The sequence below is a fragment of the Diadema antillarum genome, unplaced genomic scaffold (genome assembly GCF_040938485.1).
Source record: "Diadema antillarum isolate AM-2024a unplaced genomic scaffold, OU_Dant_1.0 scf00000100, whole genome shotgun sequence".
Lineage (NCBI taxonomy): Eukaryota > Metazoa > Echinodermata > Echinoidea > Diadematoida > Diadematidae > Diadema > Diadema antillarum.
The window spans coordinates 772607-796795 of record NW_027270989.1 but is presented as its reverse complement, the minus strand read 5'-3'; the positions used below and the strand labels follow the sequence as shown (position 1 = coordinate 796795).

At 38.8% G+C, this 24189-nt stretch overlaps 1 protein-coding gene across 1 annotated transcript in view; it reads left to right on the top strand.

Moving 5' to 3' along the window:
• The window catches only part of LOC139718823 (uncharacterized), a 53416-nt gene extending 29502 nt beyond the window's left edge, over positions 1 to 23914 (top strand). The window contains exons 4-6 of the mRNA XM_071630288.1: positions 11268 to 11358; positions 21041 to 21175; positions 23025 to 23914. Coding sequence (XP_071486389.1) covers positions 11268 to 11358; positions 21041 to 21175; positions 23025 to 23914 — 1116 coding nt within the window. The remainder of the gene's footprint in view (positions 1 to 11267; positions 11359 to 21040; positions 21176 to 23024) is intronic.
• The last annotated feature ends 275 nt before the right edge of the window (positions 23915 to 24189 follow it).

The following is a 24189-nucleotide window of genomic DNA, read 5'->3' as shown; positions in this document are numbered from 1 at the left end:
AAGTTGCTAGTTTTGATCTACTGTACTGTCATTTCTTGCAACTGAAAAAGACTTGCTCATTGGAATCCCTGCATTTGCTTTTAAAGACTGTTCAATGCATCACTCTCTTGCTTTGCTTTTAAGCTTCCTTTCATGTAGTTGCAGAATTGTAAGCGGATTGAATAAATTTATATAAAATTATTTTATCAAAATGTTTTTCTCATTCATTAGCATTTTTTTTCTTTTTTTATGCAGCAAGTTGTGTTATTGTAGGTAAAGCCGATAAAGAATGATTGGCTTTCTACAATTTCATCTGCCGTTACCTTCAAGAGTATCTATGATTTTTCAGAGTACATATACAATTGTACATCTTACCAGAAATGCATCAGTCAGCTTTCCAGTAGAAGAAGGAAAAGTTATTCCAAATGTATTCAATGAAATGGAGGAAAAAAGGAGAAGGATATGGAGGAGGTTGTGTTTGAGAAGAGGGTAGCAATGGTAGAGCTAGAAGAGGGAAAGGAAAGATGGAGTTAGGAAGAGAGGTAGAACAAATAGATTGAAGATGGAAGATAAATGGGAGAAGAAGAGGGAAAGATAGAACGATAAAAAGAAAGGAGGAAAGAGAAAAGGTAGAGAAGAGGGAAGGATAGAATAAAAAAAAAAGAAAGGTGAGTGCCAGAATGAAGGATTAAAAAGAGTAGAGAAGAGGATATGGGAGGAGGGAAGAGAAAAAAAAAGGTTGTTGGAGAGAGAAAGATAGAATTATAAAAAGAAAAGTGAGTGAGTATGAGGATGGTGGGAATTGGCAATGAAAAAGGTTTCCTCACACATCAGACAATGAACAGGAACAAGGTCTCGGCCCACTGTCATGGTGGAGGAGACCGGCGTGTGAAGGTGAGAGATTTTCCTACTGGTATGCATCGCCATGGCAACTGGTGCGATCATGTGACCCGCCTGTACATTTCAAACGCACTAGCCTTGGCAAAGGCTACGCTGAAGGGAAATGCAGCTAAAGGTAGTGACTTTATGAATAGCACATTGATGGAAATGGAGAAAATGAGGATAAGAGGCGTGAGACTTCATTGAAATTATTTTGATCTAATATCCACATTTCACTCTCAAACTTACCTTAGTTACCACTCCCTCTTTACCCCCCCCCCCCCCCCCCCCCCCCCCGACATAGAACAGTTTATGTGTGCATCTGTGTATGGTTCTCAGTATTAAAATGTATTCGACATGAACACTGGTAAAGTGAAGGGAATGTGAAGATTTTAATACATTTGGTTTGAAAAAAAAAAGAACCTTCGGAGTGCACTTCTCAGATATCAATGTTTACAGACATTTCTTTGCTCCTACACAATTAGGTAGAACTACAATTTTGCCAATGTATTTATTATTTTACATATGTATTAGAATGTAGGTTGATTTGAGTGTGCTTTTTGCCATGTTATTCTTTACATTGCAGAATAAATCAATGCAAGGGAGCTTGTTTCGACAATGCGAATATAACTAACATGAGTTTCATGTCTCTACGGTGAAACAATGCTGGAAGGTTGACCTACATTATACAAATCTACTTACTAATGAGCTGGAAATGCCACAGAACAGTAAAGGTCCCATGCCCCTGATCAATATCTTCGCTCCCTCTGAATTAAATCAAATATCAGTCCTCTGCAACATGCAACACATTTTCGAGAAAAACGCCTTCAAAGTTTTCCTTCCGACGCTATCATGATCAACGGGAGGCGAGACAGTTTTCACCTCTTGACAATAGGAGGCATGCTCCTAGCGACCTCCGCGATGTTCATTCAAGCTTAGCGCCAGTGGTCTACGCACGGCCAATCAGTAATCAGAATGCCACGCACTGACCAATGAGATCACTCCCTCGTTGCTAGGGGCGGAGTCAAGCTGCGCCGCTAAATCCAAATCTTCGGACACGTTTCTGTTATAGGTTGTAAGTTAAAAGTCGGAAAATCATGGCCTAGAAAAACGCGGATTTCTTGCCTTTCCTGTTATCATTTAGCTTCGAAATTTCTGCAGATGATAGACAAAACATTAGACTACAGAATTATGCCGAAAACAGAAATCCGATTGTTTTGACCAATTTTGATGATGTGACTTCAAACTCGATTTTCTCTGCTCAGCTGTCAGCGACTTTAGGATCCTTTTGTTGTAGCGGGTCACATTTGTAGGATACTATGCAGCTGTATCTGTGGCCCACCACCTCCTAGATGTATAAATAAAGAAAAACAAAATCAAGTGCTGTCTTCATTCATGTAGAAAAGCTTCAATTCAAGACAGACGCTGATATAATGACATCATATAATTATCCCCAGTTACACCTCTCACATGTTATTGTTAGGGTAGTGTTCAGAAAATCACATTATATTTGGCATGAAAATTTAATTTGATAATTGAAGAGTATGTAGTGACAGGTATGAATAGCTAGTGTTACTGGTTCACTTACTTTCTGAAAAATAGCCTTGCTTCAGAACGGCCAGCACAATACCTCTCTCCCAAAAGAATTCATGTATGATAGATATTTAGAGCAGATTTATTATGTAGTCTAGCCTGAAAGACACTTGAACGTTATTGCTTCAATGCCAAAATTGTTAAACTTGCTGAATTAGCTGTATTTGATGTACTTGAATTACAATACTGGATGGGGAAAAAAAGTAACATAAAGCTGTCCATGAGATTATGCTATGTCTGTGTGAAGGAAAAAACCAATGAAAGTTGCCTGTATCTGATGACTATCTGCTAGAAGTTGAACCCTGACTTTGCTCTGCTGTTGCTATTGTAGAAAGTCTACAGTTAGGACTATGGGGAAAATGAAATTTATATACAATATTCATGATGATGATATCACTTAGCAAAGACCACAGGGTAACTGGCTCTGAAATGTTTTCTGCAATCACATTTACATGCATGTATTTTGACCTGGATACATAATTTGCACAGACGTGCATGTCAGCGCTGTGCTGGAATTATTTTATCTTTATACCTTGGGGCTTTTTACAATGTGCATGATATGCATTAGAGCAGAGATTCCAGTACATTGGCTCATTTCATGCTCAATGCCATCTGCCTGCCTATAATGTTCAATAAGCCATCAATACCGCTGCTGCCAATTTTTTTTTATTTTTATATTTCAATCATGTCCTTGGTTGGATGGGTGCTAGAGGCATTATTTCAGTTGTAAATGAGAGCAATGAAATTGAAATATGGACAAACAAACTCACAGACCAAGATTTTACATGTGTTTTCAAGATTTTACGTGTGTTTTCAAGGAGTCGTAGCAGAGTACAATGTTGTTCAAGTCCAGGCATTTCACATGATGAAAACCACATTTTTTTTTATCATGTCCTTGCATAGATGGGTACTGTAGTAGAGGCATTATTTCAGTTGTAAATGAGAGCACTGGAATTGAAAAAATGGGCAAACAACCACACACAGACCAAGATTTTAAATGTGTTTTTGAGAAGCTGTAGCAGAGTACAATGTTGTAAGTCCAGGCATTACACTTTGTGATGATAACCACAACATGTGAAGTGCTACATTGTGTATTTATAGACCTGTGCATGCCAACTTTGTTGTATATAGCGATAGTATTCTGACACATATGACAAAGATTATTGCATATATCCTACTAATACTGAGACTTTTGCAGCAGTCTGAATACATCGTCTTGCTGGATGGCAGTCATTCCTGTCAGGAATATTACTATTTTTTGTGGATCTTCTTTGCAATAACGCTATTACTTACCTTACAAGTAAGTACCATGTAATAGCGTTGAAAGTAAGTAAGATTTCTTACTTTCAAGAAGAAAACTGCATACTACCCCAAGACTTCGGTCCCTACACTGGCTTCCTGTAGAAAAACATATTAACTTCAAGATTCTTCTTCTTGTTTACCGTACATTGCGCAAATTTTCCCCTGTCTACCTTCAAAATACTCTTCATCTTCACCAACCACCACGTAATCTCCGTTCATCAAACTCGCTAAAATTACAGGTACCTCGAATCAAGCATAATTGGGGGGATCGGGCTTTTTCATATATGGGCCCAAAACTATGGAATGGCCTACCAAAATCTCTTAGAGAAGCATCTTCCATTGATAGTTTCAAAAAGAATCTCAAGACATATATTTTTAATTTGAATTGACAATATTGTATACCTGTATGTATAAGATGTGTACGTATATAGGCCTGTTGTTTGTTGGTTTATTGTCTTATTTTCTGTGATACTGTTGTAACGTGACACAATATGTACTCTGTTCTATAGCGCCTTGAGTATCTTTTTGAGGTAGAAATGTGCGCTTTATAAGAGTCTCACTATTATTATTATTATTATTCAGTATTCACTCTTGATTCCTCTTTTTTTCATTGTTGAGCACATGCAGACGGCAGTGTGTGGGATACTGGTGAAAATATTTTCTCTCATGCCTTTCTTATCTTTGAATTAAGGGCTAGCAGGTGTGTGATTGGCACTGATGGAAATTTAAGCTACACAATGACAGCTCTGTTTTCAGTGAAGAGCGGAGTTTCCAAAGTGGTATTAAAACAGTGATGCATGTGTACAATTGTAACTTTCTGGCAAATACCGTCGCACAATCTGCCAAACTAAGAATTATGGCGATTGGCCAGAGTGTGCCGAATGTGATATATTAGTGACTGAAGAGGCCGATGTAGTGTTTAGTCTGCTAATACACTCAAAGCCACACATGTCTAATCAGGCAAATTGATTACCTGCTCTCAACCTTATGTAGTACACTGCAATGTGCACCCTTTTTTTTCTGCAGTTTTGTTGAGCAAGTACTGGGTTTGAGCAAAAGCATCCTGCCTTGTGACAGTGATAGAAGCATATATTGCAGCTGGTCATATCCAGTGTACATGTATGTGTGTGTTTATATGGGAAGTTTTATTTTCTCTTTTTTTCCCCTTGATGGTCTTTTTGCCTGAACCCATTGAAGACGGTTTGATTTTGCTACAACACGCATTTCCCATAGACCCTTGCTCGAGTATACTCGGGACTCGTCCTCAACGGGTTAAAATATTCCTCTTGCTTTTGCTTGTCTTCTTTGTGAGGAGAGGGGAATGTCTACCTGTTCATTCATCCAACCATTTATCCATCTATCCATTTCTCAATCAACCCATCTGACCTTCTATCTGTTTATTGATCCAATTTTACCACATCAATATGATTGGTGGTTGACTACAGTGCTTGTAGATATGCATTTTGCATTACACATCAGTCAAATTTAGTTTGAGGACAAACAGTATGGGGCAGGCATTCAGGCTGAATTGGATATTAGTTCATTGTCAAAGGAACTCTGAGGAAGTGTAAATGAGTTATACTAGTTTTGTGTGTATGTATGCATAAAGTGTGTATCTGTAGTTTAACACGTCCAGTTTCACTAGTATTTCATATTCACCTTTGGAGGACTTTATTAAAAAAATATGGAAAGTACTTTTTACCAAGCATGCTTCAGATTGTTGGGTAACATGGTATGTTGTTCTGAATAGCTAAATTTCATTCTTGTTTTTGTGGAATAAGATTTTGACTGACTGAGGTCTTACGTATTCATTGCACATATTCACATACTTTTTAAAGACATGTTGCATATAGTGCATAGTAGATTTTGATGATAGCTGGTCCATAAAAACCAGTCACAAACTTTATATTGACTTATCAATCAGCACAGATCAAGGTGTCTCAAGATGTCTCAAGGTACACTTTCATTACCACAAAATAATTTCTTAATAGCCATCCATGCACATTGCATCTCCCCTCCCCCAGAGCACAAATATATAATGCCTCCATATTCATAAATTTGGTTTTGAAATATTTTAAAGATACATTAGATACCCAACCTTCCTGTTTGTGATGGCAGAGTAGACATTGGTTTCTATAAAATTCTCGTGTTGAAATACTTTGTTTTTATTTTCAGAAATGTATGTAGGGAACTGCTATATTCAGAAGATCAGTATAACATGAAGTCTGCTGTTAAAACAGGCTTTCCCCGCCATGCCACCCCCCCCCCCCCATGAGCAGTACCGTGATATTAATACCGAGTTTGCCGAGGTCACAGAGTGTGAAAATCTCATCCTGCTGGTATAACCTTGTACCTGGTGCCACGGAAAGGCTCAGCGAAATTAGATGGCATTAACTAAATTAGCTTTAACACATCGAATGGAAACCATCAATATGTTTCCTTCCCCCCCCCAAAAAAAAGAAAAAACGTGGAAATGTAAATAAGGACTGGCAGTCTCATCACAAAACCAGTGAAATGCAGCCAGACTAATGTAGGTCTTGACAAGTCAGAAAAGAACATATTGGACGGAAGTTGTGTTGTTGCTGTTGTTGCTGTTGGCTTTTAATTTCCTGTGGTAAAAATGGGCTTACTAATCCTGTTCTTTTGCATCTGTGAAACTCTACACGAATGCATGTTTTTCAGGGCTACATGTAGGTGGTATTGCGTGATGGTGCTGGCTTGTTAACATCATGGAGATTGCAAAAGTGATGATTTTTCCGACATTTTTTCTTTAAAGACTATTTATATTTTTCATGAGGGGTTTAATTTTGAATATTGTAAAGCAATATGATTTTTAATAAATGTGCGTTTCGTATGTAAATCATATATTTTGTGACATCACATAATTCATCGGAGGACTTTCTATTTCACAATAGATTGTCTATGCATTTTCAGAGCTCTTGATTTTTTTTTTCTCAACACGTAACAGTTGCTATGAAAATCTATTAAATTCTTGTAGTTTCGAGATTGAGATAATGCTCTGTGGTTTTTGTGTATGATTAAAGGGATCGTATAGTTTTGGTTGAGACCTAATTTCAGGTTTCTAACATTTTTAGGTGAGATAATGAGAAACCTCTTATGAAACATGAAAGAGTATGTAATTCTATGAGGAATACAACAGTTATTTGATGAAAATTGGTTTTGAAATGGCTGAGATATCCAAAAAAGAGTGATTCCAATAAAGTGTGGGACCCACACTTTATTACGATCGCTTTGTTTTACTTTGTTTTTGGATGTTTCTGTCATTCCAAACCCGATTTTTAGCTCACCTGAGCCAAAGGCTCAAGTGAGCTATTGCGATCGCCCTTCGTCCGGCGTCCGTCGTGCGTCGTGCGTCGTGCGTAAACTTTTTACATTTTCATCTTCTTCTTGAAAACCCCAAGACCGATTTTCATCAAACTTGGCAGGTAGCATCCCTAGGGGGTTAGGAACTCAATTTGTTAAAATGGGCACCATGCCCCACCCAGGGGGCCCCCAGGGGGGCCCAAACCCCCCAAAATTAAGGAATCTGTAAAAATCTTCTTCTCTAGAACCAGAAGTGATAGAGCTAAGTTAATACTATGAGTTAGTACATTGATGACTGTAGTTTCAAGTTTGTTCATGGCAGAATCAGGGGTGCCCCCCTTGGGACCCAGGGGAGGGGGGTGGGGAAGGGTTCTAATGAGGCCTAAATTGTACATTTTCATCTTCTTCTTGAGAACCCCATGACCCATTTTCACCAAACTTGGCAGGTAGCATCCCTAGGGGGTTAGGAACTCAATTTGTTAAAATGGGCACCATGTCCCACCTAGGGGGCCCCCAGGGGGCCCAAACCCCCCAAAATTAAGGAATCCGCAAAAATCTTCTTCTCTAGAACCAGAAGTGATAGAGCTAAGTTAATACTATGAGTTAGTACATTGATGACTGTAGTTTCAAGTTTGTTCATGGCAGAATCAGGGGTGCCCCCCTTGGGACCCAGGGGAGGGGGTGAGGAGGGGTCCTAATGGGGCCTAAATTGTACATTTTTATCTTATTCTTGAAAACCCCATGACCCATTTTCACCAAACTTGGCAGGTAGCATCCCTAGGGGGTTAGGATCTCAATTTGTTAAAATGGACACCATGCCCAACCCAGGGGGCCCCCAGGGGTCCCAAACCCCCCAAATGAAGGAATCTTTATAAATCTTCTCTAGAATCAGAAGTTATAGAGCTGAGATAATATTATGAGTGAGTACATTAATGACTGTAGTTTGAAGTTTGTTCATAGGAGATCCAGGGGTGCCCCTCTTGGGTAGGGGGGGGGGGGGTGGTTGGAAGGGTCCAAATGGGGGCCTGAATTGTACATTTTCATCTTCTTCCTGAAAACCTCATGATAGATTTTCATCAAACTTGGCAGGTAGCATCCCTAGGGGGTCAGGATCTCAATTTATCAAAATGGGCACCATGCCCCACCCAGAGGGCCCCAGGGGGCCCCAATCCCCCCAAATTAAGGAATCTTTAAAAAATTGGGCCCTTATTGTACATTTTCATCTTCTACTTGAGAATGCCTGGTCAAATTTTAATTTAGATTAGTGACTGCGTGAAAGGTGAACTTGCGATACTCAGGTGAGCGCTAGACCCGCGGGTCTCTTGTCATCAAATAAACTTTGAATTCCTCTTAAAATGGTATGCTCTGTACTATATCATACATGTTTTCTTGGTATCTTGGTAAAGTTATAAGCCCAATTCTCATCTACACCAATACTGTACCATCCCTTTAAACAGAGCTCATGCTGTGCACTGGCGTAGCATTGTGGACTCAATGTTGCTGATATTAAAGAGCGCCACTGCCATTTGAGTTTGGACAGCCTTTATCTTACTAAGATATGAACACAGTGACCTAGAAAAGTTTTGCAAAGCTAAATCACTGGTCCGCTAGACATTTTGCCAGTCAAGTCATCATTACTATTCCAGCATTGCCAGTTGCCTATTGCTACATTTTTTAACATTTTATTTTACTTTACTTTTTTTCAGGGGGGGGGGGATTTTTTTGACACAAGGGTCAAGAGAGGGCACGGTGGGTAAAAGAATTTATCTCAGATCAAGAATGAAGGTATTTCCTTTTGGTCCATTGTGACATTTATGACATCTATTGATATTGACCAGGTTTAAAGTGAAGCTTGTGTATGAGACTGAAGGCAAGAGATGAGTTGCTCTAGTACGTGTTAAACTTTATGAACTACAGCGCACTCCTAATAACGAAGTACTAGGGACCTATGGTTTTCTTTTCTTGTAGCAAAATTTCATTATAGCCGAACACTTAAGTAAATAAAGCTATATAGATGGTCATTTTGGGACCTGAATTTTATTTTGTTGTAACAAGAATTTCATTTCAACCATGTTCATTATAATGGGAGTGCATTGTATTCACTTACTTTCCAATTTCTTGCATCCAGGTCTGCTGTAAAGATTTGTTGGGTTGTTTTTTCGATTGTTTGGCTATCAGAAGCATACAATTTGAATTTATAACCATACAACTGTACTTCATTATTTCATTGATTTAGGCTGATGAATATGTTTTTATGTTGTTTTGGAAGCTGGTTTAGAGATCATGTGAAAAGACCAATATCACTCAGAGTGAAATTGTGATAACATCACACACATTGATTATAGTTAAATCCTCAGGAGCTTATCATTCAATGCAATCCACTCATTCAATATTATGTGTTTTCCCCTGCACAGGGTTTTGGCATTGAATTTCATACCAATGATTTGCACATCAATCAGACTTGAGTTTAGATACAGGAAGTGAAGTAGACTACCGTATGTTTTTTAAGGTACCGGTATGAGATATTTTAAGGCCAGGTGGTGACTATTTTTTGAATCAGGTCCATGAATATCTACAGGCAAGTACAATGTACCTGCAGCTGCTTACACACAATGAATTGCCTCTTCCGTGTTATTCTCCTGGATTTAGAATGAAGAGAGCTTTTTCCGTACCTGCAGGCCGTGCACACAAAGTGTTTATTCTGGTGAACGACCTTGCACGTTATTGTATGCCTACCTCTGAAGAGAAAAATCTTGTTATTTGAAAAACAACAACATTAACAACAACAACAACAGCACAATGCCACCCAACACACCATGCTGCTGTGAAAGCCAAATATAGCTCTCTGTGAATGCCATAGTACAATTCAATAACTAATTTCAGAAGTCTCAGTCAAAGTACGGTTGTTGAAAAGCAGTAAAAATGCCACGAGGTATGGTTGGTTGGAGTGTTGGTTAGCTTGCTCTCTAAATCACTCTGTGTTTTCACAAACAGCACTCTCTCAGAAACAGAAATGTATGTAAATGTAGTATCATACATGCCAGTGAAAAGAAGAAAATTATGTACACAAACAGGGAGAAATTGTTTTTTATCCATCTACCAGGAAATTTGTCTCAAGTACCAAAGGGGAAAAATTATTCAATGATAACTTGACTTTGAAAAAAAAAACCCACAGTAGATTTGTAGGCTGTCAGTCAAGTCTTGTGACTGCAAAGTATACTTTTAAGAGAATATTCAGTCAGGTAAAAGATTTAATACGTTTTTGATCCTTGGACTTGAGACCAAATTCACACTCTAGCATGACAAATTCTGAAAAAGGAAAGATAAAATGGTGTACTCTTAAGCCACCTTGGTGCGTTTAAGTACACTCGTATGTTTTGGCAAACCTTTTGTGATTTGTAGTCTTGTTTTGAATATTGCGCAATCAAGTGGGTTTTCAAATAAATTACATGCAGGAGAGTATGAAATAGACATGAAAATGACCTCGGTTTGGTGAAGTAAGTGCCTGACAATGTCAATTTTTTTTTTTTTGTCTGCTGCAGGAGTAATGGTTGTAAAGCTTCAAGAGCAGATGAAAGGATTACTATATATTCCATTTGTCTCTCCCTGTATTTGAGTTGTTTTTGTAGAACCTTTATTACCCTTTTTCCCTCCACAGCTTAATCTGTCTGTGAAAGGCACAAAGCTCCCTCTTTCTCCACCTCTATATTTGTGTTATGGCTTTTTGATTATCCAGTCATATTTATAGATATTCATTCCTCTTCAACCTCCAAGATTAACGAGCCGTGCATATCCGTACTGACTAAAAGGTCTACAGTTCACACAATTATATCCCTAAATGGCCTCAGCAGCCCCGACCCCCCACCCCAGAGATCCTACAGAATTGACAAGGTCTTATGATTATCATTTTTTTTAATTTTTCAATGCATGAATATTCCACCCTCTCTATCTCAAGTAGCCATTGTTTGTTCACCTGTTGTATGCCATTAAAGATCTGAGTTGATGCTAGGAAGGATATATGCCTCGCGGCAAGGTGTAAGGAGCGTCGCGTAAATTTCTCGATTGGGCAAATACTCAGTTTGTTTGACATTTGAATATGACGGAATTATTGAACATATATATATATATATATAAATATATTTTTATTCTCTCTCTTGTCTCTCTCTCGCCTTTTTCCATTGTCGTGGCAGAGTGCAGCGTGCAAGTTTCAGAAGGAGCTATGTTGGTGTATACAGCAACTCGAGCTTGGCCTGGTCAATATGAAGCCCAATGCACAACAGGGTAAGCCTCACAGCCGTAATTACGCTGGATTCTTGTTCCTCAATTCATCCACTCTGTAATCTTCTTGAACCCTCAAAAACCAAAACATCCACACTGTAATGTTGACCCTCAATACACACACACTGCAATTACAATACTGCACACACGATCAAAAGAACATGTAACAGTTTGCAACCGATTGATAAATGTTGCTCTACATCGACGTAAATAAGCACTGAATTGATCGCGATCAATTCAGTGATCAATTCAGTGCTTATTTACGTGGATGTAGAGCAATATTTGTCAATCAGGTGCAAAGAAAAACATCTCGACGGAAGAATTTCATGAATTTGAATGTGACAGTTTATTTGGCAGAATGGAACATCTTGGTGAAGATTAACTCTGACTCGGTGAATATGAGCAAGGTTGAGCTGTTTACCTGACATTGACACAACCAGATTGACCAAAACCTGATACGTGACGATGCCTCAAGACCGCAATTTTTCAAAGGTGCTTTTAAAAAAACATGACTCTAAGCGATAGACTCTGAAATGTTCAAGGATACTTTGATATGCATTTCACAAGATTCTGTAAACACATGTCCACTCAAATTCTGTTATCTACAAATGTGTATAGGAAAGGGGCCTTTTCGTAGTGTTGTGCAGAAAGCTCAGGATATTAGTTATCACACCTGCATGCATCTTGCATTTCAAGGCCAATGTTCCTCTTTTAGCAAACACTTAATGCACGGGTAGTGTCGTGAAAGCTGCCAATATGTGTAAGTGACCATTGCTTGACAAGTGGTTCTGCTCCGCATAACAATTGCTGCTGTTAAAAGATAGAGCCATTGTTTTTTTTTTTTTTCTTTTGGTTGTTTGCATGTAGCTCGCCTGGGCGCTCAAGTGAGCTATTGTGATCATTTGTCCTTCATCTTGTAGAGTACAACATGCACAAGCTATTTTATGTTTTTATTATCTTCTTTAAAAAAATAAATGCTGGATTTTTGCCAAGTATGGCAGGGATCATTGAGGAGATTGAATCATAGTCTGCCCAAATGGTGGTGATGCCTTATGGGTAAGGGGTGGGGGGGGGGGGGGACCTTGAGTAGGGTCCAAGCACCCAAAATTAGAAACATCTGTCCAAGGGGCCTGCAGCAATCCCCATAATCTCAAGATTTTTTAGAGATACTTTGCATCAGAATGGAGTGGCATAGTACACTGCTCCGTTATGCCAGATGCCTGGGTCTCTTGCATTTCCATGCCTGTGCACGTACTGTACTTATGATCCCTGTGACTTTGTTGACATTGCGCATGTGTTGCCAGTGCTGATTTTGCACAGGGTCAGATTATTCAGATTCACACACAAGAAACGAATAAATAAAAGGAAGCCATACCTTTTAGCCATTGTGAGGTGATAGGGCTGCCACATTTGCAAACAAGGTCACCACTCCACCAGTGGCTGTATGAAGAATATAATACCCTTGCAGCACAGAAATAGCTCCATTCCCCCCCCCCCCCATTCTATACTTGGCATTTTTTTCTCACATGAACTAAATATGAAATGGAGTTCAGACTGCCTTCCTCAGAGGGTCATAACAAATATTTGTATTTTCATGTCTCTTCCCATGTTTTTAACCCATTTTGTATGGAACCTGGTGGCCTTGTATAAGTCTGTGGGCATTTCAGAATTCAGTATGGAGCAGGTTAAGCCATTTTCTTGTTTTCCTGAATTAGGTGATCCGAGTATCCTCTTGGATCACCTTCTGTATCTGTACTGATTCTTTGTTTTTCTTCTTCTTCTTTTTATACCCCCACCCACACATAGTGTGTAGGGGGGGTATATAGGAATCATCCTGAGGTCGGGTGGCCGGTCGGTCGGGCGGTCGGGCGGTCGGGCGGTCGGGCGGTCGGGCGGTCGGGCGGTCGGGCGGTCGGGCGGTCGGTCCGTTGCAAAATCTTGTGGGTTGAACTCCTCTCTCATTTTTTGAGCAATTGACCCCAAATTTGGCATGTGTGACCGCCATCAAAGGTAGATGTGCAAGACACCTTTTTCGTTAGTATCACATAATGCGTTGCCATGGAAACGGCATATTTTCGTAAAAACTTGTGGATCGAACTACTCTCTCATTTTTTGAGCAATTATCCCCAAATTTAGCATGTGTGACTGCTATCAAAGGGAGATGTGCAAGACACCTTTTTCGTTAGTATTGCATAATGAGTTGCCATGGCAACGGCAGATTTTAAAAAAATCTAGCAAAATGTTGTGGATCGAACTCCTCTCTCATTTTTTGAGCAATTGACCCCAAATTTGGCATGTGTGACTGCTATCAAAGGTAGATGTGCAAGACACCTTTTTCGTTAGTATCGCATGATGCGTTGCCATGGAAACGGCATATTTTCGTAAAAACTTGTGGATCGAACAACTTTCTCATTTTTTGAGCAATTATCCCCAAATTTAGCATGTGTGACCGATATCACAGGCAGATGTGCAAGAGACCTTTTTCGTGATTATTTCATAATGCGTTGCCATGGCAACGGAAGATTTTCATATAAATCTTACAAAATGTTGTGGATTGCTCTAATCTCTTAGTTTTTGTAGCAATTCAGTTTGAATTTGGGATATGCGATCAATGTAATGTATATTTGTGCAAAACACATTTGATGTGTGTGGTGATGAATCTGTTGCCATGGCAACATAATTTTTTTTTTTACCAATCATAAAAAAATGTGTAGATTAGCCTAACTCCTTCAGTTTTCAAGCATTTGGCTTAAAAATTGGCTCATGTGACCACTATTGTATGTAGATGTGCATACTTACTACTTCGTCATTTTTTATCAATGTGTTGCCATGGTAACAGCATAGTTTGAATGAAAGTCATACGAAAATATTGTGGATGAAGTTAACTCCCTCATTCTTAGAGCATTTGACTTGAAATTTGGCACACATGACCACTATAGTATATAGATGTGCAAACTTAATCTTTCGTCAGTGATGAACAATGCGTTGCCATGGTAACAGTTTTTTTAACCTAAAAACATACAAAAATATTGTGGATTCAGCTAACTTTCTTTAGTCTTCAAGCGTTTAGCTAGAAATTTGGCACACATTACCACTGTGGTATGTAGATGTGCAAAGGTAATCTTTTGTCAGTGGTGATCAATGTGTTGCCATGGTAACGGCATATTTTGAATGAAAATCATACAAAAATATCATGGATTCAGTTAAATCCCTCACTCTTTGAGCATTTGGCTTGAAATTTGGCACATGCAACCACTATAGCATATAGATGTGCAAACTTAATCTTTCGTCAGTGGTGAACAATGAGTTGCCATGGCAACAGCAGCTTTTCACTAAAATGCATACAAAAATATTGTGAATTCAGGTAACTACCTCAGTCTTTGAGCGTTAAGCTTGAAATTTGGCACATGTGAACACTATAGTACGTAGATGTTGGTCATTGTTGATCAATGTGTTGCCATGGTAACAGTATACTTTGAATGAAAATCATGCAAAAATATTTTGGATTCAGTTAACTCCCTCAGTCTTTGAGCATTTGGCTTGAAATTTGGCACAGGTGACCACTATAGCATATAGATGTTCAAACTTAATCTGTCATTATTGTTGAACAATGCGTTGCCATGGTAACAACATTTTTTCACCAAAAAGCATGTGGATTCCGCCAACTCCCTCAGTCTTTGAGCATTTGGCTTGAAATTTGGCACATGCAACCATTGTAGTACAGAGATATGCAAACTTTGTATTTCATCATTGTTGAACAATGTGTTGCCATGGTAACAGTGCATTTCGAATGAAAATCATACAAACATTTCAATTAGATCCTAACTCTCTATGTTTAGAGCGTTTTGGCTTCATATTTGGCACATGTTACCTCTACATTACCTAGATGTGCAAAAACTCTTTTGTCAGTGTTGAAAATGTGTTGCCATGGTAACAGTATATTTTGAATGAAAATGATATACTAATATTGTGAATTCAACTAAGCCCCTCATCCTGTTAGCATTTGGCTTGAAATTTGGCACATGTGATGGCTATGATATATAGTTGTGCAAAGCTTCATTTTTTTCTTAATATCCAACATTGTGTTGCGCCATGGTTATACAATTTTTAATAAAAACCATAGAAATCGTCAGTTTATCTATCTTGCTCACTCAGTTTTTGAGCACTTGACTTGAGATGTGGGACATTTGACTAACAGTGAGCAATACATTTATTTACTGTTGGACAGTGCATTGCCTTGGTAATTTGTTTTTTTTCATTAAAAAGTTAAAAAAATCCTGGTTGAGCTAATTTCCTCAGTTGTGGGTGGGGGTATATTAATCACAATGAGTGATAGTTCTAGTTCTTCTTTCTCCTCAAAAGTTGTGTAGAGGTTAGCTCAGAAAGTCCTTTGCCTCTCAATTTCAAAATTATACCATATATGTATTGTGTCCCAAAGACGACAGATCTAGTTTGTCTTGATACTGAAGAGGATTTTGTATTGACAATCAACTCTGTGCCTAATAGTCTTGATTTCATTTTAATGAGTTTGTAAATGAGTAGAGATTCCAGGTATTTTTGATGAAGGATTATGAATAATGCAAAGAGTAAGGTGACTAAGGTGACATTCTTTAGTGTGTTTTTACCTGAATTGCTAGCAAGGGTCAAATTTACATGCATCAAAATCTTACCAAGTGAGGAGTGTATTAGTAGATGACACAAGTAAATGTGAGGTTTAGCAAGGAGATTTGCCTGTTTTCCTCTAAGATTCTTTTTTAATGTGACATGTGTCATGCTTTGAGGTTTGCAGTCTCTTTAGCTTTATAGTCTGTATGCAAATTATGTGCTGCTAGTTTTACCATTAAACTGTTTCTTTTTTCTTTTTTTTACTATTGATTTGCTTGGCTGTTCTTTTTGAGCTGCTGATGGCAATAGACAGCGAATTTGTGGACATCAGACTTTATTGAATGTGTAGGTGTGTAAGTGTGTAGGTGTGTGCCAGTGTGAGTAATGCATCACCTAATCACGATCATGAATTTGATGTGTGCTGAGTGAAATGCAAGGATTATGGGATTTGGAAACCCGGCAGATCGTTGCTGCTCAAGTCCACACTGCAAGTTAACTTAAAACCAGCCTCAAAGGCATGTCAGTAGTCAACTCTTCTTCACTTATCTCTATCCCATGCAGTCTCAACCTCCAGCATCATCGCAGAAGAGTGTATACATTTTAACCCATTGAAGACGAGTCCTGAGAATACTCGGGCAGGTGTCTATGGGAAATGCATGTTGTACCAAAATCAGTCCGTCTTCAATGGGTTAATCAATAACTCATGTGTGTGTGTGTGTGTGTGTGTGTTCTCGCAAATGACTTCAATTGGGATATCATATTGTTAGTGTTTTACTCTGGGCAACTGGGGATACATTTCACACCGTACATAAGCCTGTGTGTTCAGAATATTCAAAACTAATGAAAAAGTGCCCTCTTACAGCCCCCGGGGGGGGGGGGGGGGGGGGGGGGGGGAATTGAAGGGTATATAATGCACCTGCCCGTTCTGCATATTTAGGACCTGTAGGCCTATGGAATATAGGCAAATAGTTTTCACACTATTCAAATGGGGAAATACGAAAATATTTACATGTATCCTTGATTGTTATATATGCACCTATACACTACAAGAAGCTTGGTTTTTGACTAAGTGAACTGAATTTAATTATTATTTTTTGTTGTTTTCAATTTCAAATAGTCAATTTATCAAAAAAAGATTAAATATCTTTTTTTCTTAAAGAAGAAAATTTCTGCAAAGAAGGAGATGAAGGGGAAGAAAACAACAGTAACAAGTATAGTAGATGTTGAGGCACTTCCAATTAAAGATTAGAACAATCTGGTCTTAAAAGAAGAGCTGCAAAGTATTATGTTTTTATTTAATTGTTTATTCATTTAATAATTCATTAATTTATTCATTTCTTCATATATGTGGATGATATTTGGTTGAGCATTCTTTGTTCAATTTTCCTGTCTTGGAATATGATTTTTGCTTTCAAAACATTTCCTCATACAGAGATAACACCTGAAAAAGGGATCTTATTGCAAGAGCTATTCATGTTGGAAGGTTTTGCAGTGAATCTATTTGATGTCTTTGACCAACATGAAAATGAAATCTAAAGTGACTGTTTATTTTGTAGCCCTGCACAAGGTATCATAGCTCAGTCATTGATCTTCTGAAGTGCTGATATGTGACCCAGCATCACAAAACAAACAAAAAGTCGCCAGACATGAAATTTTAGTGAAGACCATATTCTGAAAGAGCAGACTTTAAGCTTTGAAAAGATGTATAATTCAAATCAAATGAACTCTCCTAACCTATCTAAATATTTTAAAGAAAACACACACTCAGGAAAATGTGGACTGAGAAAAGAGGCTCTGAAGTACAGTGTCTAATCAAGCACTTAATCTTTACCAAGCCATGCTGGCTGTGCGATGAATGGGACAAAAAACAGGAAGTAAACCACTTGAGTAACAACAATTAAGGGATTATCAAATTTAAGTGAAATTGAGCATGCCTTATTAACACATTCTGTTCATAATTAATTCCAACTTGCAAAGCAGTAGCATCATCCTGTCAAAAGTCATTAGAGTTGAAAGTGAAGAGTATGTACAAGGTTTTTCAGTAGTGAAAAGGGACTCTAACGACACACCTAATCACACTATTTTACCAAAAAAAATGTTGGAAATAAACTTCTTAAAAACACACTTTCCTGCCCGTTTTGTGTTCCTTTCAGAAAATATGAAGACGTCTAGATCGGCTAGGTTGACCCACTTCACCTATTTTCAGTCCTCACACAAAATCAGTGTGTGCGACTTTTTGTTCGTTTTATGGTGTACGGTCACATATTACTGTAGATGTTATCAGCAGTAGATATGAACACCTTTCCGTGGTCGGCCGAGCAGATACATTAGACAATGAATGCAGTACTACAATGAAAAACATCTGAATTTGTAATTAAAAGCCTTCAATCAGTTTTAGCAATATATTATTTCATTGTCTGAGGTCAGGTCCTTATAATCTAAAGGAGTATTGATATGGAGACTTTTTTTTTGGATGTGTTTTTAATGATAGGGATATGGACGTTTCTATTTTGTGTGTGTGTGTGTAAATGACAGTGACAACTGCATATTTTAATCTGCTTAATATCTAAATATGCATATAACAAAGCCAAAGAATGTGAATCACAAGAAAGTCAAATTTGAATCCTAAATTCAAAATTGGGAGATTGCCTCTAAACTCTAAGGTGTGCAGATGAATGTACTATGTACCTTGAAAGGAAAGAGGTTTTGTAGTGGGGAAAAACACATTTGAAAGGAAGAGAAATGCAAGGAAACTGTAATGCTATCCTACAGTCCCCGAAGTGAAGGCTGTCATTACACAGGGGATTTTGACGTAGGCATTTGCTTTTGTATTCAAGATTCAATATACTGGGAAGAAAGGCAGAGAGCAGGAGGTTAAGTAGCTCCATCCACAATTGTTTGCTGCCTCACACGTAAAAGCCCAGAGTCACGCGCGCCGGCTAGATGACCAAACTTAAGGGTATATGCAGACACGCAAACCCTGCGTCGAGCTATCGCCGGTAATGGATACCAGATTAGATTAGCAAACACGTGAGGCAGGTACACGCTGTATTACCCCAAGGAAATAACTCATTCTTTGAGGATCGCAGTCCGCTTGTATGGGAGCTGTCCCCACCGGAAGACAGCGATATTGCAGAGGGCCATTATACAGGTGTACTATTAAAGTAAAGAAACATGCAAGGCAAAATCTGTTCTCACTGTATGTAAAAACAAAACAAAACAAAACAAACAAAATGTCTGCAAGAAAGGCTGAAATCATTCCATCTATAAGTGTGCTACTGTACCTGCATTAAGTACTTTTGAAAGTAATAATGACTTATTCTTACACAGGACATTTTATTATAGCGGTGATTATTAATGTGCTGCTCAGACAGAGTGAAATAAAGTGGTCTATTCACATTGCACAAATTAATTCAAGTCAAATTTGTTAACATTATTAAACTTACACAATACATATAAATTGGTAAGTGACGTTTGTCCAGTGACCAACATGAATGTGATTACATAGAAAGTGATGGTAGTGACTGAGTGTGTGAATGTGAGAAAACAGTGCTGGAAGCCCAGTGCTACGACAAGACTACATCAGAAAGCAAGGGCATTTACAATTAAATAAATGGTACACAATTATTTGTCCTCCATTGTTAAAGTTGTGGACGTAACGAGGGGAGCAGATGCTGTGAACGTCATCATGACGTGAGAGCCACCAGTTAGTGCGTTTTCAGAGGAGAGAGGTACAGATACTCACAGATGGGGAATCAAGATATCGGGTAGCATTGAATGTATGAAATGGTACATATTAGAATTAGCTTATGCTGCATCCGTACATGAGGGATAGCTTTCAATGATCAATGTATTATATGTGATGGACACTCCTCTTTCTCCTTCTCTTCCTCCTCCTCCTCCTCCTCCACCACCTCCTCCTTCTCTTCCTCCTCCTCCTTCTTCTCCTCCTCCACCACCACCTCCTCCTTCTCCTTCTTCTTCTCCTCCTTCTCCTCCTCTTCCTCCTCCTCCTTCTCCTCCTCCACCTCCTCTTCCTCCTCCTCCTCTCGTCCACCTCTTCTTTTTCCTCCTTTTCCTTCTCTTCCTGTTCTTCCTCTTCTCATCTTCCTTGCCAATATCCTCAAAGCATGAAAAGTTAACAACCAGCTAAAAATGAGAACCAAGTATTTTTGTTTTAAAAAAAAATGAAGTTTTCTTTACATTGTTAAATCTATTGATGGTTCTTGTGTGATAGGTACACTCCAATTTCATGGTTGTTGTGTTTAATCAACTAAAGGAGACTTGTTTGGCATTTTGGTTGAGGTGAGGATTCAGCTTTTAACTTTTGTGAGGTACTTAGAAACCACTTTATGAAATGTTAAAGAGCATTCAATTCTAAGAGGAATTCAAAGTGTACTTCATGGAAATTGGTTTTGAAATAAATGATATATCCAAAAAGAAAATAAAAAGAAAGTGATCCTTTCTTTCCATCTTTCCATCTTTATTTTAGATATCTCAGCAATTTCAAAACGAAATTTTCATCAAATAAACATTGAATTCCTCTTAGAATTACATGCTCTTTCATATTTCATAAGAGGTTTCTCATGATCTAAAAAAATATCATTGTCAAAAAAACATTAGAAACCTGAAGCCCCATCTCAACCAAAATTGCACCTTCCCTTAAGTATGAGAGATTGAACAAAATTCATGATTTTGTAAATTGTGCTCATATTAATTCTTATTTGTTTAGTTCCAGAGTTGGTTGGTATGCATTATGAGCAGTCAAAACTGTAAAACACACACCAAATGAGTCTAGTGCAACAAAGGGCATACAATGAGATTATCAATTTGCTGGTCACAAGTTGAAATACATTAGCCCCAAAGAAATCAACAATACAAAGTGGATCAGCTGTCTGATTTTCATTTTTGCCATTTCTCTACCATGGCAGTAGCAATCATACAATGATCAATCTTATCTTATCTCTTTAAATCGTGGAGAAATATGACTTCTTTTTCAGTGTGTTTGATACGCGTGTGTAAACTAAACATTGCAAGCAGAAAATTAACCAGCATTTATCCTTCTTTTTGTGTCCTGAAGCGCAAGAGGCTGAGCGGCTGCTGAAAATCCTCAAGTCCTCCAAAGCACCCATGGCGAGGAAGCGTCAGATCATGAGGGCGTCCTTTGGAAACTACCGCGCCCGCATGCAGCAGGAGGAGAAGAAACATGCTGAAGGTGAGACAACTCAGGGTGTTGTGCAGAACAAACCTAAAGCTGGTCTGTTGTTGGCAGATCATTTAAAGGTCTTGTTTACCATTGAAAGCAGTGATTTAAACAAAATGTTTGAGTTATCACGTTTGATGCATATATATGTGTAGGTCAGTTGTATCACAAAACATCTTACCGTATAACAATTTTGCAATAGAGCCTAAAATATGAGGAGATATCACTATATTTTTCCAAAAAAACAACAACAACACATAACTGTAGATGGTTTATTCTAGAAACAATTTTATTATAACTATAGTTCAAATTTTTTTTTTGATTTAACAACAGTTGACATAAATTTATTATGCTGATTAACATTTTAATGGCAGATGTTTCTATTCCTAGCACACATTTTAGAACTATTTTGAAGCATTAAAGCTGGGTTTTTGTTCATCTGCCAATGGTAAATAATGCCTTTAATGTCATTGCCAGTCTTTTATTGTTGTTGTTGTTGTTGTTGTTGTTGTTGTTGTTGTTGTTTATGAATAAACAAGAATTTCTCTTTCCCTTTCTACAAAACTTGTAGCATGTCTTAGACACATGTGACTAATGATTTCTGTGTACGCGTGTCTGTGTGTCTCTTTCTGTGGGTGTGTAGGTGTCACACCTATACACCGTGTGTTTGAGTATCTGTGTTTAATGATGAATTTTTGTCTGTTACAAAGGAATACTCGTGATTAATTTGGTAGCTGCCTTTATGAAGATAACACATCATTACTCTGAGTGCTAGTCGCTGCACCACTAATGAATTGGTCTTTTTTCATTCCTTCGGGCAGTCATTGTGATTATTTTTAAGAACAACCTTTAGCTCTACAGCATTTGTACCTGAATTACCATCTTCCAAGAAGTTTCTTTTTGTATCATCAAGCTTCAACCTTCAAATGCCTCTGGTATCAAAGGCCTTGACGTAGATATGCCTGTCACAAAGACTGTCAAATGGCCAAACAGATAATGGCTTACTGTATCTGGAGGTATTTTTAGGTCTGATGAACATACAAATATAGCAGCATCCAGCCGCTGGTTTATTTAGTCTGATTGACTGATTACAATATAAGCCCTGAAGGTGTTATAAAAAGCTCTGAACTTTCAGGCAGAAAACGAGAGGATTTCCAAGGAATTTGGATGCATGTTGATGCATTGGCAAAGTGCCTTCCATCCCTAGACTTGATGGTAATGGGAGGGGGGCTCACAAACAACTGCTTACATCATAAAAAAAGGGGGAAAACTATTATAAAGTGGATTTAATAACAAAGATGATCATAGTGCTAGTGAATAGAGTTTTGACCAAGTAGGGTAATGAATTTTGGAGCCATTTTAATTTGGAATGGTATAAGTTAGTATTAGTTATTGCATTGTTATGTTATTATCATCTTTCATCAGTATGTCATGGCAATTTTTTTTTTCAAGGTGTTGTTGGCCAAAGTATTTTGTTTTTGTTGCTGACTACTTTGTAAAAAGTGATAATACCATGCACTTGAAGGTGTAATTGCAGTGTCATCTGTTATGAGATATGGAGAAATGATTTTAACAAGTACAGATGCACTAGTGTATGTTGACTCTATCAATGATATAAAGATTTCAAACGTACACTTTTGTACTCCCTGTGTTGATACATGCTGTATCATATTTTTTTTTTGTCTGTCATTGTTTCTGTCTCCATGACAGTGATGAAGAGGAGTAAAAGCCTGTTATTCTATTATACACTGTTGATTTTATTAGTGATATGAAGATTTCAAACGTACACTTTTGTACTCCCTGTGTTGATACATGCTGTAACATATTTTCTTGTCTGTCATTGTTTTTGTTTCCATGGCAGCGATGAAGAGGAGTAAAAGCCTGACACCCGTGGAGTCGGAGAAGCTCAATACTGCCACATTCTACAGACGGGCAACCTCATCTGCCCCTGGCTCCTCCAACCAGTCCTCCCATTCCAAGTTTGTCAGTGTCGAGCCCGTCATTTTGGAAGCTGATAACGAAGGACGGGCGGAGGTTGGGACAGGTCAGAAGTCGGACGCATCAAAGGAAAGTCCTGACGAGGACGATGTACTCATGAGGAGTCTCGAACTTGAAACCATGGACATGCATCTATGCAAATCAGTTGATGACAGTGCTAAAATAGCAGGTGTGGGGACGCCGATGGAGCGGGATGATAGCAACCGGGATGACAATAAGCAGCGGGAGGATGAAGCGGGCGGTATGTCAGTCAGCTCGACGCAGACCAGCAAAGAGGCGGACGAGATGGAGAGTGAGAAGGAGAACATCCCGAGCAGGACGTCGACGGAGGATGACGACACAAACCAGAGCCAGATATCCTCCAACTTCTCCTCCTCCGGCTCCCTCTTCTCCTTCAACTTTGAAATCAAGGAGGCGGACATGGACGTTCTGGACGCGGGCCGCACGTGCACCTCCGTGCCGTCCAGCCACCAAAAGGTTGAGGCGCTGGAGACCCAGCTGTTGAGGGGGAAGGATAACAGGGCCAGCGACAGCACCAGCAGCAGTGGGGGTACCCCGCCCAACAAGAAGGGAGGGGGTAGGAGGAGGAATCGCGGGAAGAAAAAGCAGCAGCAGCAGCAGCCAGACAACCAGGACGAGTCACGTCCGTCGGCAAAAGAGGCCCTCCTCACAGAAAGCCCCAAGATCGAGATGGCGGCAAAGGAGGGCTTCATTTTCAATTTTCCAGAACCTCTAGAAACGTCAGGAATCTGATGTTAGTAGAAATATTTAAATGCTCGTACGTTCCCATGAACAGTCCTCACTGATGGTACATTGAGGATACACAAGAAGATGAACTTCCTTCCATGTACATGAGCCTAAAGATGGGAAGATCCGTGTAGCGCATACACAGATCCGTAGTATGTATAGTGAATAGAGGCCCCTAGATAGCTGTGGAATGTAGGGTAATTTAGACCTCATGTTATTGGGGTCTAAGAACCTTTGTTTCAAATCTCTTGTGTATGAGCACATTTTCTTTCATTGTAGAT